The sequence below is a fragment of the Lottia gigantea genome (assembly GCF_000327385.1).
Source record: "Lottia gigantea unplaced genomic scaffold LOTGIsca_124, whole genome shotgun sequence".
In the NCBI taxonomy this organism is placed as follows: Eukaryota; Metazoa; Mollusca; class Gastropoda; family Lottiidae; genus Lottia; species Lottia gigantea.
Window position 1 is genome coordinate 454,844 of NW_008707309.1, and position 1,110 is coordinate 455,953.

Here is a 1,110-nt window from a genome sequence, read left to right on the forward strand (position 1 = left end):
CAAACTAGATTCAGCTTGAATAACCAACCACAAACTAGATTCAGCTTGAATAACAAAATACAAACTAGATTCAGCTTGAATAACCAACCGCAAACTAGATTCAGCTTGAATAACCAACCGCAAACTAGATTCAGCTTGAATAACCAACCACAAACTAGATTCATTTTGAATAACCACCACAAACTAGATTCAGCTTGAATAACAAACTACAAACTAGATTCAGCTTGAATAACCAACCGCAAACTAGATTCAGCTTGAATAACCAACCGCAAACTAGATTCAGCTTGATTAACCAACCACAAACTAGATTCAGCTTGAATAACCAACCACAAACTAGATTCAGCTTGAATAACAAACCACAAACTAGATTCAGCTTGAATAACCAACTACAAACTAGATTCAGCTTGAATAACCAACCACAAACTAGATTCAGCTTGAATAACCAACTACAAACTAGATTCAGCTTGAATAACCAACCACAAACTAGATTCAGCTTGAATAACCACCACAAAATAGATTCAGCTTGAATAACCAACCATAAACTAGATTCAGATTGAATAACCAACCACAAACTAGATTCAGCTTAAATAACAAACCACAAACTAGATTCAGCTTGAATAACCAACCACAAACTAGATTCAGCTTGAATAACCAATCACAAACTAGATTCAGCTTGAATAACCAACTACAAACTAGCCATCCACAATCTAACATTGGGCACCTATGTTTTATGTTGTCTGATATGACGGCAAATTTTTGGAATATTGAGACAACATTCATGGCCGGAAGAAGGTTTTTAATCTGAGAGGCAAAATTGTTCGGAGTCTGTAGGCTGGTAAACCTCGAATGGTTGTCACCAAATTAAAGTTGAATACTCACATATCCTGCATATCGAGCTATTAAAATCAATTGACAACATATGGGAGATAACTCTAGTAGGTTTAATGCGACTGAGTGTTAGGTCTTGTTCATTTAACACGTGTAACCTTCATGGTATGTACATTCAAGCGGAAATTTTTTTTCAACCAATTGGAGATAAGTTTGTAGTCAAACACTTTAAGTTATAATGTTCGTGTGGTGCCAAGACTTTTGGTACGATAAAGGAACGTT

At 35.7% G+C, this 1,110-nt stretch overlaps 1 protein-coding gene across 1 annotated transcript; it reads left to right on the forward strand.

The window, feature by feature from the left end:
• Positions 1-173: 173 nt before the first annotated feature.
• Positions 174-527, forward strand: LOTGIDRAFT_138300 (hypothetical protein; the record flags this gene model as incomplete). Its single annotated transcript, XM_009048558.1, has 1 exon — positions 174-527. A coding segment is annotated over one exon (354 nt), but the record flags the coding sequence as incomplete, so codon positions are not given.
• Positions 528-1,110: the final 583 nt, after the last annotated feature.